General features: G+C 41.7%; 1 protein-coding gene across 1 annotated transcript in view; it reads right to left on the bottom strand.

The window, feature by feature from the left end:
- The window catches only part of LOC308089735 (pecanex-like protein 3), a 48,601-nt gene that overhangs the window by 14,549 nt on the left and 12,339 nt on the right, over positions 1-21,713 (bottom strand). The window contains exons 10-28 of the mRNA XM_080434624.1: positions 21,281-21,338; positions 20,651-20,792; positions 19,355-19,512; positions 17,692-17,845; positions 16,805-16,837; positions 14,918-15,089; positions 14,057-14,167; positions 13,278-13,369; positions 12,750-12,859; positions 9,575-9,680; positions 9,142-9,234; positions 7,123-7,273; positions 6,887-7,031; positions 5,709-5,886; positions 4,813-4,921; positions 4,473-4,602; positions 4,176-4,234; positions 1,772-1,987; positions 7-260 (exon numbers count right to left, since the gene is read on the bottom strand). Coding sequence (XP_080290750.1) covers positions 7-260; positions 1,772-1,987; positions 4,176-4,234; positions 4,473-4,602; positions 4,813-4,921; positions 5,709-5,886; positions 6,887-7,031; positions 7,123-7,273; positions 9,142-9,234; positions 9,575-9,680; positions 12,750-12,859; positions 13,278-13,369; positions 14,057-14,167; positions 14,918-15,089; positions 16,805-16,837; positions 17,692-17,845; positions 19,355-19,512; positions 20,651-20,792; positions 21,281-21,338 — 2,471 coding nt within the window. The remainder of the gene's footprint in view (positions 1-6; positions 261-1,771; positions 1,988-4,175; positions 4,235-4,472; positions 4,603-4,812; positions 4,922-5,708; positions 5,887-6,886; positions 7,032-7,122; positions 7,274-9,141; positions 9,235-9,574; positions 9,681-12,749; positions 12,860-13,277; positions 13,370-14,056; positions 14,168-14,917; positions 15,090-16,804; positions 16,838-17,691; positions 17,846-19,354; positions 19,513-20,650; positions 20,793-21,280; positions 21,339-21,713) is intronic.

Below are 21,713 nucleotides of genomic sequence, written 5' to 3'. Positions count from 1 at the left end.
TCGCACCTTGACGTAGTAGGTGATGAGGATCTTGCGGAGGTCAAACACTTGCAGCATGGAGGCAGCGTTGTTGTCGCTGATGCTGTAGCCCTCCAGGACGTACTTGGTGGCCGCCACCTCCCATGCCAGCCAGCGCTGGCCGAATGCCGCGTTGAACGACAGCACGTGGGGAAGGTGGCCCGGCTCGCAGCAACAGCAACCCTCATCTTCCTCCACCCCCTCTGTGATGGCCTCCACCTCCCTCTGCTGACAGTATGTCCCTAGGAGATGACAGAGGACAGCATAGTATTTGTATATTAGTATTAGTATAGTATTGGAGAGAGGGCAGTATAGTATACTATAGCAGTGAGGGTAGTCTAATGTAGCAGAGCGCACAATAAATATTTATGAAAACCATCAGACATAATCAACTTTCAAAATGTTTCAAAAACAGCTAAAACATTGCCCATCTAGAAGCTCTCACAGCATTACAGCTCAACGTGTTGTGAGCTTGTACATCGGATATTCTTACTACTTTTGCACAATCTGGGAACCCAAAGCCAAATGAGAATGAAAAACAGCGGCCTCTGCTGTTTGTACTATCTCATCTTGGCTCTGGGCTAATGACAACGTGGCACCCGTGCGCAAAGGAAACCGGGGTTTTGGTCTGCCTTCAGCTTTCACTTCCGGTGGTGCCACTATTTTTTCATTCCCACTAACAATATTTCTACACGGAACACTAACACCACTTCTCCCAGAGAACATGGATCGTTTTGGTTATAAGCCCACTTGTTTCTATGATGAAAGAGTAAGTTAAAATGTGAATATCTTTCCGTGGTTTTGTCTGCTCCGGACACTATTGTTAAATTAGTTTGGGTTTGTTTCGAGGGGGAAAGATCGACGGACATGTGAATCCCGCCCACTACATTTGATTGGGTAAAGCGCGGCCTGCTTCCTGATCTGAAGGCACGCCCACTTGTAGCCCAGTGCGTACATGTTATGACGAGCCTTCACGACAGATTCCAACGCAGAGCAGAATCTGTTCTTGAGAGATTAACTTTTGCATGACTACTGTACGGCAAAGTAGGGCATTCACGCAAAAAGTTCAAATAAGATTATAATAGCATATAGACTAGAAATGTTATTCTGTTCGGTCTACATACTGCACATAATCAAACAAGAGACTTGGGTAAACAATAACGGCTTCCAATACATATTCAGGGCTCAAAGTTGCAACTGTTTTGGTCACATATGCTCGCAAAATGTAATCTGTGCGACCTAGAAATATAATTGGGAGCATTTGTGCAAGTGAAAATAACTGCTCTTGTGCAACCTTTTTGTACTTTTTCTTACCATTATTGAGTCAATCAGCCAACCACTAAATTTGTGATTCAGATCATAATTGTATTGCAAAATATAATTTTCAAGCTGTTCTGGGCATTTAATAGCACTCCCAGAGGGCATCTAATGATTGTGGTTACTGGTCCATTTGGTTCCATTTATACACTCTTGGAGTTATGGGGGTCCATGGCCTAAAGCTCAGTCCACACCAATGATTTGCAACTCAACTAGTCACAACTTGCAGCCACCAGCATTATCCCAATACTGCGCCGACCTGCAACAGTCATTACAGCCCAGTGCAATTTCTTGCAACTGGTTGCAAGTTGCAACGAGTTGCGTTGCAATTCATAGGCGTGAACTGGGCTTAATGCCAAACTGGGGGTCAATGAAATTAAAGTGTGAGAACCACTCATAAAATTCAATTCATTAACAAGTGCTATTCTCAACCAACCTCTGAACTCCAGGCCCCTCAGCTGGAAGGTGACTAGGCCGTTGCCAATCTCGATGATGTGCACCAGGGCGTTGAGGTAGTCTGAGGCCAGGATGAAACAGTCTCCCGTGCTGTAGTTCCCCCAGCGGCCCAGCAGCAGGTCACCACAAAGACTGTGCTGCAGGGAGCGGGTCAGGTGCTCGTAGAATATAGAGTTCAGGTTGTTGTCATCCGCACCTTGGGGGGGGGGGGAGAGGGGGCGTGGGCACAGACATCAGTGGTTTAGAATGATTCTCAACCTTTTCAATTTCAAGGATCCACAAGTTTGATATGCACTATGCCACGGAACCCCATTTGATACATTGTCGTTGTTTTTGTTTATCTCTGGGACCCTAATCTACACTATGAAATGCAGCGTTTTATAGGTTTTAATAAAACATAAACAGTAGCATGTGCATCTTTTATTAAACCATAATAAAACACAAGCTCAAACGATACATTTTCATTTATTCTGGTATCCTCATAACTTTGTTCTTGTGTACTATACATTAGAAAACAGGAAAATATTTACACCCACAGTAGACATACAGTAGTTTAAAATGTTGTTACTGTAGTCAAGCCTCTGAATGCCAGTATAGCACGTCAAACAAATGGATTATTCTGACCCATCCCTATGTTAATACAGTACAACATAATTAACTACTGGCTTAATTTGCAGTGAGGTGGTCTACCTACTCTTCCATTGAGAAGAGAGGCATGCCATGGTCACGTTTCAGTTGATCGGCAGACCATTTTTGCAGAGGTACAGTGTAAATATGGGTTAAGACGAATATCTCTCTCTCTTTCCTCTCTCTATTTCATGGATATTGTCACAAACACACCATCCAGTCTCAGTTAAAATTCTCCAGTCAGAATATGTACATTTAATTTTTCTTATATAGTTATTAATAATTGTTATTTTATAGGTCTACTAGAGGTCCGACCGGCCGCGCACAGGGCTCTAGCGAGGGCGCGCTGATTTTGGGGTACCAAAATCGTGGGATAAAAATTTGCAAAAGTAAAAAAAAAAAAAAAAAAAAAAAAAAAAAAAATCCTGGGGGTCCGTGGACCCCCTGGGAGTGTTGGGACCCCCGGGGACCCCCATGGAACATGGCGGACCCCTTCGGCTGTTTTTTTTTTTTTCATGAAGGTGGTTGCTTGTTTCTGGCGAAAATGTGGCAACACTGATATTTTCTTGTGTTTTGTGCTTGTGTTCTTTTGGCAACGTGGCAACGCAGATTACTTCCGGGTTGCATAATGATGACATCACTGTCGAATCCTTGGTATCATGATCCTAGCCTATTGTGTAGCAGATGCGCAGCAGCACAACGCACTGTTGTTTTCCACGCTCGCACTAATGAAACACTAAACGGAGAAGCGTGTGATTGTGAGGTTGAGCGTTAATGTATTAGCATTGTAGTGACCTGAATGGAGCGTGGAAGCAGAAGACACGGTGCAGTGAAGGGGACGTGAAGGACGCGCTTCTGTTGTTGTTGTTCTGGCGATGCGCACATTTCAATGGCCGCTGCTTCGTGTTGTTTCGGCTGTGGCCGTTGGCGTTCGGTGGTGCGCACGGTAAACGGTGCGAAACTGTTTCCCCTTCCGTTGTGCTCGTAATGTGGCGAGTGGAATTAATTATGTTGCGAGGTGGAAAATATGTAGTGAGCAATGAGAGGTGCCCTACGCCACCCGTAAATTCAGCGTGCACGTTGTGGCTGGTTTTGTGTTGAGAGGTCCGATGTAGTTGTTGTGTTTAGTCGAAATCAATGCTGTGGGTATGGCGTCAGCAGGCAAGAGGTGCAAATGAATGGAATTGCTGTGGGTGTCAGCGGCGGAAGTAGCAATTCGCCCTTTATATAAGTAGATGGGTGAATTCATCATGGTCTCACCATCTATTGTAAAGCCCTATCCAGATGGGATTATTATTACTGGGAGAAGTCTGGTTATTTAATGTTCGGGAGGTGTAATTCTGTGATATTGAAACTGTGCAGGTAATTAGATTTAATTAGAAATATTTGGGTGGTATAATCTTGTAAACTAGTTCATACATTTCCTAATAAATCTTATAGTGTATCAAAATAAATGAGGGTTTGTTGTCCTCATATTTTTTGCGATCATAGTACATTTTGACAACACATATTACTACGACCACTACACAAAATTGCAGATGAGCATTTTATATCCAGGATTAACTTTCTAGACAATACCAGACTATTCCTCAAAGAAATTGCCCACAATGTATCACACTGCCCAAACAAGGTCTGGCCATATGCGAGGTTTCACCTAGCTTTGATCTCTTGAGGCTTATGAGCTTGTTCTAATTTCACTTAACTTTTATGTTCTCATTTATCACTTAGAAAAGACAGGTGACTCTCTCATGGCCTACCTGGGTTGCGGTCCAGCTGAGTGGCGAGCCTTGTATTGGAGTGGTCGACCCGCTTGGTGCTGCAAGGTAGGAGAAGTCATACCACATTTAGTTCCCACCTTCATTTTGAGAGGCATTCTAATGAGTGCCAATATCTCCTGATAATAGTACTAAAACCAAATCTCAGTAAAAGTATCATCTAGCTTACTTTATTATAAGAGTATTGTATTATAATTACAACTAATGCAAAACATCCTGGTAGACATCGAAATTGTGACTTTTTACCACACAAGACAACAGAATCCAAGCGCAACTTACTTGTAGTCTCGCTCCCAGAACTTAACAGGCCTGGTGTATGAGGTGACAAATACAGCACTGCCCAGGACCGGGTTGAGAGGAGTAGAAAATATTGCAGAAAACACAGCCTGGACGAACAGCACGGCAGAGTCTGAGGTAACAATCGAGTTGAGGATCTCTCCGACATCAATTTAATTGCTAAAAAAAAATTCCCTCAAAATGTAATAGATAGCCTTTGCAGTCAAGGGATATTAGAGCTGTGGCAGAATGTCTAAGCCATCAGAGATTCACAAACACATACACACACACACACACACACACACACACACAGTGACTGTATGAGTATAATGTTGAAGGATACGAGGTACAGCGAAGGGCTGGGCGAAGGCGTGGAACGCTGAACCCCAGGTGATCTGCCAGGGGGCGATGTAGGTCAACACAAAACGCAGTTTGTACAGCAGGTCCCACATCTGGCAAGGGAAAGAAAAATGCGTCAGTAATCACAAACACACACACCTGACCCACCACTTTGTCACAATGTGCTTTAAAGTGGTTCTCAAACTTTTTAATTTCTTAAGGAACCCTGAGTGTCCCTGGACACCACTTTGAGAAAGTAAAGAGAAGAATGAAGACAGAATAAACCAGATGTTTACCAGTTGACAAACAGCACATCTCAAGTACTTTTCAATGTAAAGCCTAGGGCACTGTACACTGTAAAATCCTGGTTTCATTTAACTCGGCAAGTGTACACGGTAACACAATTTAATGTACACCCTTTGAGTTACTAATGGATGATGACTCAACATTGTTGTGTACTAAAGTGTACTAAAGAAATGAAGAACGTTTTTGACTGTAAAGTTGTCTGAGCCCTGTTGCCATGTTACTTAGCATTTCCAGCATTTCACTGAGCTGTAAAATATACATACTATACGGTCCCTTTAACAGTATACTGTATGTAGTAATCACCCTCCAGATGGCTTAACTCAGGGCCACTTAAAATGCTTGTCAAGTCTAAAGATGTGTGTGAAAATCTGCAACTCTCACCTTTTTGAAATTATGTTTTAAAAGGTGCTATACAATTAAAGTTCATAAGTCTGTGCTCACAATTAAAGCTGCAGTCCATTAAGTTTTGCACCCGGGATTCAAACCTACGTCACCTCATTCAAAAGGGAATCCCACCGCTTGGCCAGGGGGTCAAGCAGGTGGTTAGAAACATCACTTCTTGCTACAGATGCAGAGGTGTTCTGCATCGCTCACCTTGCTGAAGAGAATGGACATGAAGTAGTAGTCGATGAGGAAGGTCTCGGAGAAGTTGGGATGGTCAAACTGAAAGAAGAGCGTGGTGAAGCACAGCGTGACGTACTGCAGCGACGGCGCACAGAACGACGACCGCAGCAGCTTCATCCCTGCCACCGAGATGAAGAGAGCGCGGCTACTGGAGGAGTGGAGAGATGGAGAGAGAAACGATAGAGTAGTACATAATTACACTTAACCCATTAAGGCCTGAAGCCGATTCTACAAATGTCTTCTAAATCCTAACCTGAAAAAACGTATGTTTCTATATCAGTGGTGCTCAAACTTTTTCATGTCAAGGACCGCCAAAATGATATGTATTTGGCCGCAGACTCCCATCTTAAAATATGTTGTTCCAGGGACCCCCAGAAGCAAAGATTTGAGTTAAAAATGTTTGCTTTAAAAATATATACCGGTATATTAAAAGATTTGCACACATTTTCACGATTTTTCAAAAATTGCAGATCTACAAGCTCGTAGCGCGCTATGAGCTTGTAGATCTCCCCGTCCGGCTTCCCTCCTCCGAACACGGGCCAATTGTGTTCGTGTAGACACTCGACAAAGCCGGATGCACCACGGTGGATTCGAACCCACAACCTCCGTGGTGGTGGGCAGTGACTTTACCACTGCACCACCAGAGCGATTTATCACTTCTATGTCTCATTTGAAATACTTGTTTGTGAAGGTGCAAGTCCCAGTGTGAGCTCCCAGTTCCGCATCACTGGTCCAATATATGGTAGTTAACTAGAGCCCGAATAATGGGAGACTTTTGGAGTCGATGACAATCCTGAGTCCGAGACCACTGATTACTTATGTTTTGAAATACATTTGAAAACCTTATGTTTGATTAAAATTTCTATTTGAGAATTGATTGATTGAATACTACAAAAATGTAAACAGCACAAGGTACAGTCAGACATTAAGGCTAAAAGGATAACCCAAAATTATCACATATACTGACATGCCCAAACGGGTGATCGACGCTTGGTTGAAAGTAGTTCAAAATTGGGACACATCGGCTACATGATTAATACCGTTACTGATATTGTAAAAGTAAATTAAAAGTAAATTAACGGCTAATATATCGGCCAAACTGATATTTCGGTTGGGCTCTATAGTTGATAATGTGTGAAGATACTTACTAGATATCCAGTTCTTTATGGTTCTGTCCCACGGCGCGGGCCTCTGTCGTTAAGGAGTTGAGGACTACAGCCGGGTAGATTAAGTACTTCTCTATGCATTGGAGCCACGCGTACAGCTTCTCAAACCACATCAGCTGAGCAGCATCTGTAGGAGACCACCGCATGAATTGAATATGAAGTAATAATTGAAATGAATAAATAAATACATATAAATGTAATAAAAAGTAGCCACTCACCTCGGACCTCAAACTGGCTGTACTCTTTGGAGCGGAGGACCGGGTGCGCCAGGCAGAACCAAGGTAGCTGCTTACGAAGCTGAGGCAGGAGATAATGTGTGAGGAAGCCCACCACTCCTGCCATGATGTACAGGACGAAGCTAAGAGCAGGCTGAGGATGAGGAGAGGGGAAATAAGATAGAGAGTGAGAGAGAAAGAAGGTTGAGTTTTAAAGATGAAGCAAACGTTGGAAGTTTAAAACCACTGAGAAATTAAGTGCTTTAGTTCGAATTAAGGTATGTATACAAAAAGTGACACCTAATTTTACAAACCGGTTGAAAGGGCATATGGTACATTTGCATTGAGAAAATAATTTCAAACATTATAGTGGAGTGGAAAGAAGGGGGTATCATGCACCCCCGCAAATATATTTATAATCAGTGTTTCTTGATGATGAATGATGAGCTATGTAAAAAAGTTGTCAAAATGTCCCATATACCATTTATATGCAAATTAGTGCCGCCATTATAGAAATATATATTTTCAATATAAATCAGCCATCCCTTGGTAAGGGGATGGCTTCACAATGGTAATAGATGAATTTCTGTTGTTTCCGTTGTTATGTTTATCACAAACATGGACATAGACTCTAGATCACCAGACACCTTTCAAAGTTAATGCCAAATTATACCCATTTCCATTTGACTCTCTAGGAACCTCAAGAATCCACTCAAGAAAAAATAACAAGTGAAAATTATGGCCACCACAATTTGATGGATAGGCCCCCTGAAAGGTAGGCCAGTGAGTCATTCTTACTCAAAACTAATGGTTGGAATGGATTCAGCACTCCCACAAACTCCTAAATTAGACATCCCACAAGCTCATATTGGCCAATTAATTATTATTTATTGTTCCAGTTTTTCACACCAGGTCTTCTCAACTTTGAGATTGGCTCCCACAAAGTTTTCCAGAGCGTCAGCGCTGGGCAGAGCGGGTAGCTGCCCGCCCAGTTGAGCCCGCTGCCCGGTCTGAAAAAGTGTTGGAAGTGATTCTCAACTTTGACTCCCACGAAGTTTCCCAGAGGAGTTTGGTTGGAAGTAATAAAGAGGTGTTAGAAGACACTTTTATGAAGACATTGGTGAAGAAAGCTATTATTTTGCAGATGGCAAAAAAATGTTGTCATGATACTAATAATAATAAGTAAAAATATTATTATATTATATTATTGTATTATTGTAAAGACAGCACTTACCAGCATGCCACAGGTACATGTGATCAATTTAAGAATAGTTTCATTGTGTTCCTTGACCCTCAAAACATAAGTCTAGACAACGTATTTGTTAATTTAAGTGCAATATTGGCTGATTTATAGTGAAAATATATGTTTGGATAACGGCGGCACTAATTTGCATATAAAAGTTATGTGGGACATTTTGAAAACTTTTTAACATAGCTCATCATTTTGTGCACATCCCCAATCTAGAAACACTGATTATAAGTATATTTCCGGGGGGTGCATGATACCCCGTTCTTCCCACTAGACTATTACTTTCAATATTTTTAGGTTATTCTATACTAGACAGTAGAAATGTAACAGATAGACATTTTAGTTGAGCAATTGATTCTGATTCTGATTCTGATTCTGAACAAAGGCACCCTCTAGTGGACAGAAATAGCACATTGCTACTTTAACAATAATTTTTTTTTTTATTGTAAATCATTTTTAACCCATTAATACCTGGAACGCATCTGTGTCACTTTAGATTTCTTTGGCTATTAAAAAATACCAGATATACAAGCTCATAGCGCGGCACTCTATTTTTGAAAAAAAATATTTTTAGATTTTTTTTTCAAAAAAACTGTTAGGATTTAGAAAACATTTTTAAGAATGGTCTCAGGTCTTAATGGGTTAAAAGGGAGGTAAAGTGGCTTGGATGACACTTTTCCCTGAGTGGACTGGGTCAATGCATCTATCTACATGTCGATTTTTCCGTCCATCTAGCTCCAATTACGATTAAGAAACAATGGCCAACAACTAACTTGTAGAGCTATGAAGACTGTGCTGGCACTGATGGCGAAGGTGATGACTGCCATGAGGGGACACATGACAAGATCTGAATGAAGAATCTCTTTCTACAAAGAAAAAGGGAGACAGACAGACAGAAGGAGAGAGAGTTTGTTTTCCCGCTGCAAGCATTTTATCAGTGAATCCAATCTGATAAAAAATGTAAAACTGTGATGCGACCAATCAATATGAAACTGTCAAATCAAATCCACGCCTGGATTTTATCTCGGCACATTTGAGCCAGGGGATCCTGGCGTGGAACATTGGATTTAGCTTGAGACAATATAAATGCACAACAGATTAATTGCCATCAAAACCCCAGGCACATGAGTATCACAAAAAAACAAAGTAAAGCAGCACCATGGTTAGAACGGTTTCTAAAGGCTTGTTACGGGTTTATGGCTTTACCACAGAGTTGCGCAGCTTCTCAGGAAGTGGGTCCTTGATCTCCACAGGGGGTTCCTCTGGTGTCCGATTTTCCAGCTCTGGGAATAATTTAGCTCGGACAAGAGACCTGGGGTGGAGGGAACAAAAAGAACACATAATATCATATTCATAGTGCTGTTATACTGTACATCAGTGAGATTCAACTGGCGGCCAGCAGGCCAAATCCGGCCCCAGCTGAGCTTTCTTGTGGCCCCTGGAACATATTTCATGTTCCAATGTAAAATGTAATGCAAATAATTTTTACTAGATGGTTGGTTGTACAGGATGACCATTTTGAATGTTTTTCATAACCGTTAACTCTTTCAGTGCCAAGAGTATTTTCATAAAGTACTCCCCCAGTGCCAGCAATTTGCGTTTTTTTGTAATTTTTCATTCAAATAAATGATCTGATTGGGTTTTTAAACCCATAATACAGTTCTACCAGTAGAGAGCAACAAATCGACACATTGATGACCTCGCTGGCTCACTCACCCCCTCCCAAACAGGCTCACGTCATATCCGGATGTTGACATTTTCGACAATCGTTGATTGGGCTAAATTACGATGCGATACACGACTACGATGACTGATCGTCACCCAGACCAAAGAGAGTAGACGTGGACCTCTCCGTTCGCTTTTTATACCGTGTGAAAAACCGTGACTTTCCCTATTCTGGCCGAAAATCACTGGAGAAAAACAACGTGACCCGGAAATGAATTTTTTTTTTTACATCCGGCTCCGGGTGAGTCTGAAGGAGTCAGGAAGCGAAAGTGATCATGAAAAATATACAGAATAGCACGATCAGTCAAAAGTAAAAACTCGGGATTTCTCGTGCGGTGCTGGCACTGAGGGTACTCGGGAAAAACTCGGGATATCTCGGGGCGTGGCACTGAGAGAGTTAACCAAAGCTCGTTAATGGTTAATCAACCATTAACATTAACATGGTTAATCAACCATTAACACATTAACCGCCAAGAACGTAGTCCTACGGTCCGTTAAATCCAACTGTTAAGCGCCGAGACTGTAGCCCTACGGGCTGCGGTCTTTTCGCGCATGCGCGGTCCGGGTGCACTTTCGGAATTTTTTTGATCCACTTCCGTTTCCGGTTTGATGACCGGAAATATAATTATTTGGGATCCGGTTTTGACGATCACGCCCGCTCCCATTCTACAGACGAAACTGAAACTCAATTCTCTTCCTGTAGTTTTTTCTCCTCGCATTTCACTGTTTAACGTAATCCGCTCTAACTACAACATGGATACCCCGTTTGACACGCGATCTTCACTGGGAGATACAGGGAGATCTCGCGGATGTAAACAGACCGTGTAGAGCTCAATCTTAAGGATTTTAACAAGATCTATGGCGACATGAAAAAAACAAAAAAACAACAAAAACACCTTGGCACTGGTGAGTACATTATGAGATTAACCTCTGGCGGTCGATGTGTTAACAGATAAGAATAAAATGTAGAAACTATTTAGAATGGAGGATGTTAGTGTCACTCAGGGTCCCAAATTAACGCCTACAGTATCAGTACTGCATTTGCAGTGAAGACACTGCTTCAGGAACCCAAATGCGGGTAAATATAATCTTTGGTGCCTAAAGGCGGTTACACACCAAAGAATAAAAATTCGGACTCGTTCCGAATAATTAAAAGACGCTTTTTCGCTTCGCTTTTTTGCTTCGCTTTTTCGCTTCGCTTTTTCGCTCCATGTAAGCTTGCATTGACTTTACAAGGTTTAAAAAAAAACATATTATTCGCATGAAAAAAATCGCCGCGGTGTGCAAGGACCTTGAGTCACCCAAAAGAAAATCACTTGGGTCAAAGTGTTAAAGTAGCTCACATAAGAAAAGCATCTGGTGTTAAAATATGTATTAATTATTCAAAGTAAAAGTAAGACCTTTTCATAGTATAAAGAAACAAAACAGCCAGAAATATTGTCTACTTCTACTTCTAACTACTTTCAGAATAATGTAGCTTTCAAGAAGTTCAGCAATATTTTCTTTTCACCATGTAGCCGGGTAGCTTGGTCAAAGCTACATCAGTGGCACATCAACATAAAAAAGCACAACAGGGGTTTTGAGTTCAGTTCATCCATCACAGACCATCCATTTGTAACCATTTCTAGTTTTAAGTGGATGTTGTGCACCAAATAAATTATTCTCCTTATGCATCCATTAGCTTGTATGTGTTAGTTTTGTGTGGGTTGTGTGAGTTTTGTGTGGGTTGTGTGGATTTTTTCCATTCTTCCAGCTTCCCCATATTCATCCACTTCAAACACATTATAAGAGCTTGTGCTCTTGTCATAAGAGCTTGTGCTCTCTCATCACTGAATGAAAACACCTTTCATTCATACCAACATGTAAACACTTCACCTTGCCAGCATCTTCCAGCTTCTCCATTTTCATCCACTTCAAACACACCATAAGAGCCAATACTCTTCACACAAAGACACTTTCATGCACAGAACACACTGAAATATCTACTTCCTATTTTTTTAATAAAAAATAACAAAATCTATGCCTGTGCAGTGTGCACCAAGGACTGACACAGAAATGTCCCTATCAAACATCAAAATGCAGTATGAAGCAGGCCCTAATAGGTTACCATAATGGACATAATGTGTCCTATCGGACCTATAGCACACAACAAACGGTTTTGTTGTCATGGTCTTGTGGCCCCCCGACTTCAATTCATTTTACAATTGTGGCCCCCTACCTTATCTACTTGAATATCCCTGCTGTATATCAACTGAGATGTGATTCCGTAGTAGTTACGAGGCCACCGGCTGCAGATAATCACAGCCCTGCTGACAGTGTAACAGCACAACCTCGAGTGCAATATTGCTTTTGAACAGTTTCTGATTTTGACACAAAACATGGTTTGTTCTGGATTCAATCATCAAAGCTTTTGTTAGGCAACATATAAAACAGTCATCTCAAATCAAGTGGGTAGTCCGGGCAACATCAGATGCAACGCAGATACCCTGTATGTACTACATATGAATGAATCTCTTACTACACAAAATATGTTGGGAATGAATGTGGGCCGTTTCAAGCCTAATGCAAACTACTGAGACAAACTGTCAAGTGATGTGTTACTCAACAAAAATAAAATAAAAGTAGATATAATGCCATGTGAAGACAGAATACTGACCATAGGATGGTGGGGTCACTGCTCTGACGACTGAGGTGGTAGGACAGGGCCAGGAGGAGCCCACAGAACACGGAGAACAGCACCGGCACATGGGCGTCACCCCACGGCGCCTGGAGGTCAAAGGTTAACACCACAACATGAGGAGAGACCACATTCAACTCACAACCTGCCTGTTTTTTTGTTTGTTTTTTATATTTGAAAAACACATACAGAATGTATAGATTTAAGTCATCGAGGATGACATAATCAAGTCTGACTTATTTACATTGTGGTGCTCATGGCGGGCAGAAGAAGCAACATTTCTCACACCCTGAAGAAAGCGCAAGCTGACACGTCTTGGTGTATTTTTTGTATTATTATTCTAGCCCAATTAAGTAAAGGCCCTTTACATTTTTCAAACCTACAGTACCCTGAGTGCCTGGATCTGGATTATTTATTTCTTCTTTTCAGCCATGGCTCTTCCTCCCTCTTTGAACAATGTTTCTCTATTCATGACGTTCACTCTCAAGTGTCCTCGCTGCCACTTACATTTATAGCACCAAGGCAAAACCCATACAGCACAGCAGCCACCAACACACTGCGAAATAGGCTGAAGAGAGACGATACGGGGCTGGTAGTGGCTGTGGAGAGAGACAAGACATGGATTTCATTTTTTACAGCGACAGTGCTCATTAATCAACAGAAATCATCACTGTCAATATGCCAGTGTTATCCGTGCGGCTAATTCTGACGTGCAGAAAGAACCCTAAGTGAACATGGGGAGAACATGCAAATAGAGATGCACCGATACAGGTTTTCTCAATTCCGATCCGATCCGATATATCAATTAGGATATTTTTTGATATCCGATATATATGCCGATATCCGAGCAAAACTTTAAATACAAAAAAAAATGCATTACCTTTCAATTAAAGACATTTATTACTGAATATTTTAAAGTACAATAACAGTAGAAAAAAAACAAATACACTATGATCTATCACCAAAAGAAAATACCTACAAATCAGAGGCGTCAATTGGGTATAGCAGGGTATTGCAGCTGCCATACCCTGGCTCCAGGAAAGGAAAAAAAAAAACTTTTTTTTATCGGAACGTGGATTGGTTATGTCATGTCCGATATGTGAAATAAGTCATATCGGTAGCCGGTATCGGTGCAACTCTACATGCAAACTCAACACAAAGGCCCCAGTTGTATTTCGAAACCCAGGATCGACATGTGTCAATCGCTGAGCCAGCAAGACCAATCAATCATCCCTCGCTCTGACCGTTTTTTATTCTTTTTTTTATTATTTAAAACCTGTTCTTACCAGTTCCCCCAAAGATGTGCATGTCAATTTGCTCCAGCACACACATGATAAAGGTGTTGACCTGAGGTAGGAGCCCAAACAGGAAAATGACCGGGAAACACAAAGCAAACACTGTTGGAGAAAACAAAAACACACAAAAACAAAATAAGTCAAAACAAACTGTTTTAAAATCCAGCCTATAATTAACTCATTCAGTGCCAATGAAATAAAAAAATTATTGCGAACTGTGCAAGCAATTTTTCAATTTTCTTATACCTTTTTCAAGTACCGTAGTCACAGAATATTTATCTCCAGTATAATCGATCCCCTGATGGGTGCTAATCACTGAGGGTTGCACTGTGTGGTTTCACAAAATGTCAACGAGGTCATTGGACCTTGTTGACATTAATTGTCTGCCTTTTGAAAATAACATAACATTGAAAAATACAAAAAAGGGATAGTTCACCCAAAAAACTACTTTTTCTCTATCACTTACTCACCCCATGGAGACTTGAATTCATGGATATTTTTTTGTTTTCATCGGGATGGCAGCAGTTCCAGTAGGAGACACAAAGAGTCTTCCTTGTGTCTGCATACGGAACCGCTGCCGGTCATCAAATTATTGGCTCAGGAATGCGACGAAAACAAAAACAATATTCATGAATTCAAGTCTCCATGGGGTGAGTAATCGATAGGAAAAAAAGTCATTTTGGGGGTGAACTATCCCTTTAATTTAGAATAATGTTTTATTATTATCATTAAAATTTGAGTGTTTTGCTAATTATATTACTCACTTATATAGCAATATCCTCTCAGCCTACAGGTTGGGAATCACTGGTCTATGCACGCAAACACACACACACACACACCACACAAACTAACCAATGAGCATGTCCCTGGCACAGAGGAGGAACTGCGCAGAGAAGAAGGTGACGCCATAGAGGGAGAAGGGCTGCAGGCTGGTAGAGCTTCCAGACAGGTCAAAGATCCAGATCATCACACAGCACAGGCAGAAGTACGCTGGCCGGCTGTACACGATGATCCAGTTATGGCCCTGTTGTCAGGAGGGAACGGACAGAGAGAGGGCAGATAATGGGTGAATTACTTGGCTTTCAGCTGACAAAAGATTCAATGAAAATGGGAAGGTTTTCCATGTCAAATTATTTCATGATGTTCTTCTAATCTAACCCATTCAACCCGGTAACGCATACTGTGTCATTTTAGATTTTAGCTATAACCGTTATTTTATACTTTGGCTATTCAAAAATAGCAGATATAAATGCTCCTATGAGCTTGTAGTTCTGCTATTTATTTATTTTATCGTGAAAATGAGTGCAAATCTTTGAATATATATATATTTGGGAACATTTGTAACTGAAATCTTTGCTTCTGGGGGTCCCTGGAACTAAATATGTTGAGATGGGGGTTGGCAGCCTAATACATATTATTTTTTCTTGACATGAAAAGGTTGGAGCACCACAGACATTTGTAGTTGCGTTCCCGGATTGAATGGGTTAATTCCATCTATTAGACTGGAGGATTTGATGTATTGCCCCAGCACTACTCCTGCAGCCAATTGTGCTTATATGGATGCCCAGGCCAAGCCACATGCGCCACAGAGGATTCAAACCCCTAAGATGAATTCCATTCCCCAAAACTCGGTCACTCGCTCACTCTCCTCGCTTCCTCCACTCGCGCCTAAGCCCCGCCCCTGCGAGGAGCCGAGGATTATTTGTGAGGACGGAGTGGTCGAGCAGTTGCCCTCAAAGGATCGGACTGCACTCGGTGTCATTTCAAAGCGACGGCAAATTCCGCGATCACTTATGACGTCTCACACAGCTGGACCAGAGCCGTGGATGAAAATATACATGTATAGAATAATATGCAGGTATAGAATAATACAGAATATAAGAATAGACAATTCATCAATGTGGATGGATGGCCACATCGTTATCTTTAGTTAACATTGTTGTGCAAAGCCATTTATTCCTGAAATAGTGAATGAAGCGCCAGGATGAGCAAACTTACATTTATGAATTTAATCCTGACCTGTCCCTCTTTTCTCTCGTACAGTCCCCAGAACCCCAGTACAAAAATGTATCCATGAAGTGTAGATGCGTGGCAAAAAGGAAACGTCGCAGCCGAGGGGCGCGCAGAACGGTGGATGCATATTTATAGCAGAAACAGGTTCACATTTAACTATAGCCGTACTCATTCAATTCTGAACCGTGTAAATGTAAAATTCTCTATTAGCTGTGAAGGGTCTTCTTTCATGTGTCCTTGGGTCCTTCTTCTCCATCTGCTCGCGCACCTCTCGTCCTAAAACACCCTCGCCCCAGGTCTAATCGGGCGGCCTCGGCCCTCGGCATGGTTTCAGGTTTCAAGCATTGTTTGTGTGGCCACATGTGGAGGAGGACCATGTATACGTCACGGGAGAAGGGGAAGAAAAAAAAAAACGTGTACACGTGATGCGGAAGTCTGCCGCGAGGAGCTGTGGAGGCAGCTCGAGCGTTCACTTCATGTACACTCGCTGAATGCGGAAGCGGAGAGCCTCCTCGCCTCCTCCACTCGACTCCTCCAAGAAGCAAATGAACAATTGGACTCCGACTACTTCCGGTTTGAAGTCGGAGTGACCGAGTGGGAGTGAGCGAGTGGCAGAGATTTTCGTTATTGGAATTTGGCTCTAGTCTCCGTGGTGGTGGACAGCAACGTTACCCCTGCGCCACCCAAGTGCTAATGTTAAACAACTGGAAATAAAACAACACTCACATGCATTGGAGAAGCTGCATCAGGTTGTACACTCTGTAAGAAAAGAGATTGGCATGGATTGATGGCAAGTTCTCATACACATAAAAAAAGGCGTCAACAGTTTAAGGAGATAACAATGAAGAGATCATACATCAGATAGCTAATTTAGATAAGAGCTATGTGTCCCCATTCTTATACTGACACGAACATCCCTTATCTAAGCATTCTAGATGAATGGTTGTGGCCTTTTCACTTCTTACTGCAGCTGTTGGTTGCAACCCATTAAGACCTGGAACTGTGTCATTTTTAGATTTGAGCTAAAAAGCATTATTTTACACTTTGGGCTATTCAAAAATAGCAGATATACAAGCTCATAGCGCGGCACCGAGTGCCGCGCTACGAGCTTGTAGATCTGCTATTTTTGAAAAATCGTGAAAATGTGTGCAAATCTTTGAATATATATATTTTTTAAAGCGAACATTTTAACTCAAATCTTTGCTTCTGGGGGGTCCCTGGAACAAAATATTTTGATGGGGGTCCGCAGCCAAATACATATAATTTTGGGGGTCCTTGACATGAAAAAGATTGAGCACCACTGATATAGAAACATGCGTTTTTCAGAATTCTGCTGAGATTTAGGAGACATGTAGAATCGGCTTCAGGTCTCAAAGGGTTAAGACTGCTGGTGCATGAGAAAGTGAAGCTTATTCAATAGCCATTTATGTACGACACTGACCTTGATTCAATTGGAAGTTGCTCTTGATAATAGCTTCAACTAAATGCCCCCAAAAATCCCAAACAGAATGTGGATGTTCAGTGTTAAATATCCTAAAAGCACCAACAGCAATGTAGCTGTGGATGAGACCCAGTTTTTTGCGAGCCAGAGGCAGGTCACCGACTGACTGCACCTTGAGTAAGGAGTACTGGCAGCTGGCGATGACCAGGCAGAACTGGAAGACCCAAATGTCCCTGAAGAAGCCCTGGAGCAGCAGCAGGAACCCCAGGAAGGCCACCAGGCTGGCCAGCACCACGGCGAACACGTTCTCCCCCACCCGCCGGTTCCTGACACAAAAGGGTGAAGTGGGGTCAGTTGCACTATACGTATGACTATCACTTCACATGGCTTTGATATCGTTTCATTAACCATTTTGGGCGGGAACCCCTATTTGTAACTATACCTTTCAGGATATGGCAACATACATTTTTGGTAATTTTTGAATACATATTTGAGAAAATATTTCAGAAAACTTCAGGATTTAATAATAATAATAATAATAAACTTTATTTGTATAGCACCTTTCATGACATGAAATGCAGCTCAAAGTGCTTTACAGAGCAAGAATACAATTACAGTTAGAACCAATTTAACAATAAAGCAAACAAAAATACAATAAAATAAAATAAAAGCAAAGGCAAAAGCAAAGGCATAAAACAACATTAAAATAGGGAATACAGTGAGGAATTAAAAATCAACCAAAGAATCAGCTAAAAGCAAGAGTGAAGTAATAGGTCTTGAGCTGTGCTTTAAAGCTATCGACAGAGGCTGCCTGTCTTAGGTGTAATGGGAGTTTATTCCACACTGTCGGTCCGTAAAAGCAGAATGCTGCTTCACCGTATTCTTTATATGTCATTGTAGGCACCTCGAGCAGGTCAGCACTTAAAGACCTGAGGGCCCGGTTTGGAACATATCTCTCTAGGCAGTCAGAGAGGTAGGTAGGTGCCAGACCATTTAGAGCTTTATAAACTATTAAAATAATTTTAAAATCAATCCTAAAAACAACCGGGAGCCAGTGTAGTGAAGCAAGAACTGGAGTGATATGTTCTCTCATCCTGGTTTTAGTTAAAATTCTGGCTGCCGCATTTTGAACAAGTTGTAATCTGTCAGTTGTTTTCTTTGGCAGGCCAGAGTAGAGTGCGTTGCAGTAATCAAGCCGAGAGAAAACAAAAGCGTTTTTAGAATCGGCGTTTTTAGAATCGGCCTCAGGTCTAAATGGGTTAAAAAGTGTAACCCAAAAAATGGGTTACACTTTCACAATTCAAGGAATGATGCAGGGCTTAAACACATCTGAATTTAAATTTTAAACACATTTTAGTCATCTTCAAGGTGCATGGTTAATTTGCAGCTTTGCTTAAGTTGCATGCGATTCAAAAGTCGGGAGCTATCAAATATATGTATATTACTTTGATTATTACAATTCTGTGTTTTCTGATAGCACGTCTACACCATATAAAAGCATTTTCAAGCACCCTATTAACTCTTTCAATGCCATGCTTATTTATGGAATTTTGGTTCCGAGTGCCACAGCAAAATTCATTGTAAAAAAAAAAGTGCTTAGGAGCCGAGATACAGCCTTTTTCAGTAAGTAGTTAAACAAAGAGTGAATGGAGCAGCAAATCTTCAAATCATCATATCTTGGGTTCTGAACATGTTTTTCCAAAAAGTTTTTGAGTTTTTTTTTTTTTTTCCATGACGTCTTTGACGTCCTGTGGCACACGGGGCGTCAGGCCTCGTGACGTCTTTGACGTCATGTGGCACTGAATGAGTTAAGAACATCTATCTATCCATCCTACCTGTCTAACAAGGCTAGCAGGGCCAGCCGATCATAGCGAACCCTCAGCCACTTCCTCGGCAGCACCCAGAAGCGATAGTATTGTTTGGGTTTGGCCTTCTCCTCAATCATCAGAGTGTTCTCCTGGGACTCCTGTAGAGACTCGTGGTCCAGGTCAAACTAGAGAGGTATGGTGATAAGAGGGTTGAGAGGACTCCTGAATATTCATCAGAATCTGTTTTATTATTGTTATGGCAATTATGCCAATTATTGCACAAACTAGGAATTTCCATCAGAGAGTTCTTCAACACAAAAACACGCTAACAGCAAACAACAGGGTGTGTGTGCTGATTCATGAATATGTTGTCTGAACATTTACCTCATCTTTGTTAACACATCAAATACAATTCAGGTATGAAATTGAGTATTGAGCTTAGAAAGATATCTTCGCTTGAAGTGGTCTTTGACTCAAATTGAGTGGTTTTCAAACTATTTGAGTCAAAGGCACACCAATGGGCAAGTCAAAATCTCAAGGCACACCGGGTATTCATATACTTTCAAAAGTTCCCCTCCAACACTTGTCATCACTGTTATGATGGACACCAGATTGAAATATTAAAATATTTTGGGAATTTGCATCGGCATTGAGAAATTAGTGCGCACAAAATACTGCTATAGTGAATAAAAAGCACATCTGGACTGGTCTCGTCAGACCAGTGTGTCTTGGAGTCGGCACACCGTTTGGACTAAAGCAGAGGTCTTCAACAGGGGGTAGGTCCGGGACCCCTAGGGGGTCCTTAGAGCTACTATAAGGGGTCCGCCAAATCTTTGTGTGAGAGGATGTTTTTTTTTTTTTTTTTTTTTTACATGAACAACTTTTAACCCTAGCATCCTTATCCTGAGGGGGAACATTAGCCGAAAATAGCAGATCTACAAGCTCACAACGCCTCGCGCTGCGAGGCGTTGTGAGCTTGTAGATCGGCTATTTTTGGCGAAGAGGTATAGAGGTTTAGAGGGGAAAAAGAGAAAAACAATTTTCTACAATATAGAGGGGGTCCCTGCTTCATCTCTCTCTCTCAGCTAGGGGGTCCTTGGGCTGAAAAGGTTGAAGGCCCCTGGACTAGAGTGATACTCTGCATCTATTATTTAGCCCACTTAGGGAGAAATTCTGCATGGCGTGTCGTGCACCTTACAGTGGTGGGCCCACCACAGCAGACATGTACTGGGCAAACACTGGGTCACTGGAGTATGGGAATCTGAAGAGATTCAATCCGTTTAGTGATAGCACATGATGACACAACAAGCAAGTAGTGCTCACCTCAGGCATCTCCAACGGCACCCTGCGCACCTGCATACCCTGTAGAACCACCGGCCTGGGCTGGAGCATGGAGAGCACAGGCGCCCCCTCCTGGACCTCAGTGGAGGTGAAGCTGGAGGACTGCGACTGTCTCTCCCTCTCCCTGCAAAGTCAGGCAACGTCAACAAATGTAAGTATTTTACGTATAGCCTGGATGCTGTGGTTATGAACCCTGGTTCAGGTCAGGGGACAATACTGCATTTGAAGGTACAAAAGGTAATATATATCATCGCTGTCTGGCATAACCTTGTATGTCAAAAATAAGAAACGTAACATTTCAGGAAATAGAACAAAGAATCTGTGTTCCAATGGATCCAAAGTAGTTATTTAGTCACAAGCGTTTGTTAATACTTTTCACTGGTTAAATATTCATAAAACCCACAGACAGATTTAATCACTTTCATACTGGCATCCCCATTTTGGGCATGTCATTATGGATATACTGTAGCAAAAATGTCAAATCTAAGTAGGGTATTGATTCATAAAGAAGAAATATGGAGATATAAGGTTTCTGCCCGACAGAGGCGATATGGATATGCTCCACTCTCCCAGTCAAGAGGGTTAACTGGTGATAAAAGCTTGATAACTTACAGCACTGGGTCCTCGTAACCGCCTCCAGCAGGTCCAAAAGTATATGATCTCTTCACTCCTGTTACACGGGAACACAAATTAACCTCTGAGAGGGGAAGTGCAGAGTTTAAAAAGAGGCAATGCAGGCCACTCACTATTGTTGCATTATGCAAAGGTAAAATAAAATACTATGCTAAAATACTAGATATCTGCACTGGATCTGAATGAATGAACAGATGTACAGTCTATTAATAGATATAAATGTACAGTGAATATATGAATATCTATACATCTGTCGCTAAACATTTATTAGCAAACTAAAAATGAATTATGAATGTACATATGGTACAGTCTATCGGCATTGAGTATATAGGTGTATATGGATTACATTAAGCATATTCAAAAAGCCTGCATTTTTCACTACAGAGTAAAGGAAGGCTTGCTCCTTGTTTGA

The sequence above is a fragment of the Gymnoscopelus braueri genome (assembly GCF_963280865.1).
Source record: "Gymnoscopelus braueri genome assembly, chromosome: 8".
In the NCBI taxonomy this organism is placed as follows: domain Eukaryota; kingdom Metazoa; phylum Chordata; class Actinopteri; order Myctophiformes; family Myctophidae; genus Gymnoscopelus; species Gymnoscopelus braueri.
The sequence above is the reverse complement of the archived record's forward strand: the minus strand, read 5'-3'. Positions and strand labels throughout refer to the sequence as shown.